At 56.0% G+C, this 2,801-nt stretch overlaps 1 protein-coding gene and 1 long non-coding RNA gene across 6 annotated transcripts in view; one reads left to right on the top strand and one right to left on the bottom strand.

The window, feature by feature from the left end:
* The window catches only part of PPM1F (protein phosphatase, Mg2+/Mn2+ dependent 1F), a 28,688-nt gene that overhangs the window by 19,306 nt on the left and 6,581 nt on the right, over window positions 1–2,801 (top strand). For all 5 annotated transcript variants that reach the window (XM_006768866.2, XM_015567318.1, XM_015567319.1 and 2 more), the window contains one exon: window positions 1,579–1,722. In XM_006768866.2, coding sequence (XP_006768929.2) covers window positions 1,579–1,722 — 144 coding nt within the window. The remainder of the gene's footprint in view (window positions 1–1,578; window positions 1,723–2,801) is intronic.
* Window positions 1–2,801, bottom strand: part of LOC107183953 — a 20,984-nt gene that overhangs the window by 17,189 nt on the left and 994 nt on the right. The gene's annotated exons all lie outside the window — the stretch shown is intronic.

Raw genomic sequence — 2,801 nt, 5'->3', positions numbered from 1 at the left:
CGATGCGCCCGAAACCAAGGTACATGCCCTTGACCGGAATCGAACCTGGGGCCCTTCAGTCTGCAGGCTGACGCTCTCTCCACTGAGCCAAACTGGTTAGGGCCAAAGAATTTTTTTAGAGAGAGTGAAAGGAAGGGGGAGAGAGAAACATCGATGTGAGAGAGACACTTTGATTGGTTGCTTCCCGCACACGCCCCAAGCAACCGGGACCAGGGATTGAACCTTCAACTGAGGTACTTGCCCTTGATCGGAATCTAACCTGGGACCCTTCAGTCCGTGGGCCAATGCTCTAAGCACTGAACCAAACCGGCTAGGGCCCAGGATTTTGTTTTACTCAAGCATGGTGGAATGACAGACAATTGTCCTGAAAGAAGAATTTATTACTTAGAGGAGTTCGTTACTTACAATTCCCACGAGGGTGCACCGTGCCACACAGTGCCACAGGGGAAGCACCACGTGGGTCAGGAAGCAGAGGGAGAGAGGAGAGCCTGGCCAGGGTCTCCACTGTGGCCTCTGCAGGAAGCATGGGAGAGGCAGGGCCAGCAAGTCACAGCAAGCCTAGGACTGGGTAGTTGGAATCACCTCTAGAGGCCCTGGGCCGCAGGGGCAGCCCCCAGCTCTCGGAGCCAGCGAAACACTGGCCCAGCGTGAGAGGCAGAGCAAGTGGTTGAAGCCGTGGGCTCCTGACCCACTGGCTTGTGCATGAAAGGGTCTCCTGGGGGAGACGTTTGATATCTTTGGGAATTAGCTGGCCCAGGGGGTGGGGAGTGGGGCATTCTCTCCAGGATTAGCAAGGCCAATACAAATGATCATAAAATACAGAAAACACAATCATCATGAAGTATAAATCATCATAAAATACAGGAGACAACCCAGCCAGCGTGGCTCAGGGGTTGAGCGTTGACCTCTGAACCAGAAGGTCAGGGTTCAATGCCCGGTCAGGGCACATGCCTGGGTTGTGGGCTTGATCCCCAGTGTGGGACGTGCAGGAGGCAGCCAATCAGTGGTTCTCATCATTGATTCTTCGATCTCTCCCTCTCCCTTCCTCTCTGAAATCAATAAAAATATATTTAAGAAAAATAAAATAGAGAAAACAAAACTCATGATTCATATGCAGCCACACTTGCCCTTGCTCTGCTGGGCAGGGTCCCAGCAGGAGCTGGTGTCCGCTGGGAGTGCTCTGTCCTCAGGAGTTAGAGCCACACAGGGATGAGGCATCTGTTTCTGAACGAAGGAAGAACCCGTCCTCCCCTCAACCCAGCGCTGCGCCTTACCTGTGTGCTCTTCAGTGGTTCTCCCGCAGCCTGTGGGGTCGATACAGAGATATGTCCATTTAGACTTGGGGAAGCTGAGGCCCGGTTGACCTGCCCCAGTTGACACAGCTGGTGAGGAGATTTGGGGTGGGGGCTGCACCATCATCAGACGCTCTGCGCACAGAATGGAAGTGATCACGGTGCCGCCGGCAGCCCTTCCCTCTCTCTGAGCACGCCTCCAACAGTTAGTTCTTCATCGGACTACGTGTGCCTGCGGGGCAGGTGCCTGGCCCACCCTCACCCGCTCGGCCCTCTCCTCCCACAGCGGCTGCAAAGTGGAACCACAGGCGTGTGTGCACTCATCACGGGAAAGACCCTGCACATCGCCTGGCTGGGGGACTCCCAGGTCGTCCTGGTGCAGCAGGGACAGGTGGTGAAGATGATGGAGCCGCATAAACCCGAGCGACAGGTAAGGGGCTCCTCCACCCACACCCTGGGAAGCAGATGGTCAGGGAGCCCTGGCCAGGCATTGCTGGGACAGAGGAGGAAGTAAACGGGACTTTGGGCCGTCTTCCCAGGAAACCCTTGGCACCCCTCCACAGGGAGAGCTCCCCTGTCTGACGCCGGTGGCCAGGGGTCCCCTAAAGCTCGGCACATGGACAGCCAGTGTCACAGCGACACGGAGCCCAGGGCTGCAGGGGAGAGCTGGGCTGTGTGCCCAGCAGGCAGCCAGAAGTGGGGTCCATGTGCAGGGTCTTGTCATGCCTGCAGACAAGGGGGGGCCCACCTGGGCTCTGGGAATGAGGGCAGGAGGAGGTAATGCTGGGCTTCCTTAGGCAGAAGCTACGCTGAGACCCTGAGGTCACTCACCCTGGAAGCAAGGACGACTATTCCTGCTCAGACCATGTCTCACCGAAGTGTCCGTTCTGTCTCCTGAGGCGGGAGAGCGAGCGTTTGCACATCTCGGGGTGCCTCTAGCCCCACATGCTGCTTGCTCTGGCTTTTTCACCTACTCATGCGCCTGGTGGGTGTTCCACGTCAGTACATGCACATGAAGGCTCCCACCCTCTCCCAGGGCTGCTGGAGTCCCATTCATTTCCATCCCTCCTTGATGGACATGTTTTTTTTTCAGTCTTTTGGTACTAGAAGCCGTAGATAGCTTAGGACAGCATTTCCTCGTTCAGGGACAGGGACGTCTAAAGGGCACGTCCCCAGAGGCTGCTGGAGTCCCATTCATTTCCATCCCTCCTCGATGGACATGGGTTTTTTTCAGTCTTTTGGTACTAGAAGCAAGGCAGCCATAGATAGCTTAGGACAGCATTTCCTCATTCAGGGCCAGGGTCGTCTAAAGGGCACGTCCCCAGCAGTGCAATAGCTGGGTCAGAGTGTACAGATTTGCAAGCTGCCCCCTCAGGCTGTGCGGGGCCCTGTGGTCTGAGAGGTGAGAGGCCTTCCTTCACTTTGCATTTCTGTTAGGGAACCAGCTTAAGCGTCTTTTCAAGGCTGAAGATCATTTCCGTCACCTTTCCTGACTTTTGCCCATTTTTT

Source organism: Myotis davidii, unplaced genomic scaffold, assembly GCF_000327345.1.
Source record: "Myotis davidii unplaced genomic scaffold, ASM32734v1 scaffold223, whole genome shotgun sequence".
Taxonomy (NCBI): Eukaryota; Metazoa; Chordata; class Mammalia; order Chiroptera; family Vespertilionidae; genus Myotis; species Myotis davidii.
The sequence above is the reverse complement of the archived record's forward strand: the minus strand, read 5'-3'. Positions and strand labels throughout refer to the sequence as shown.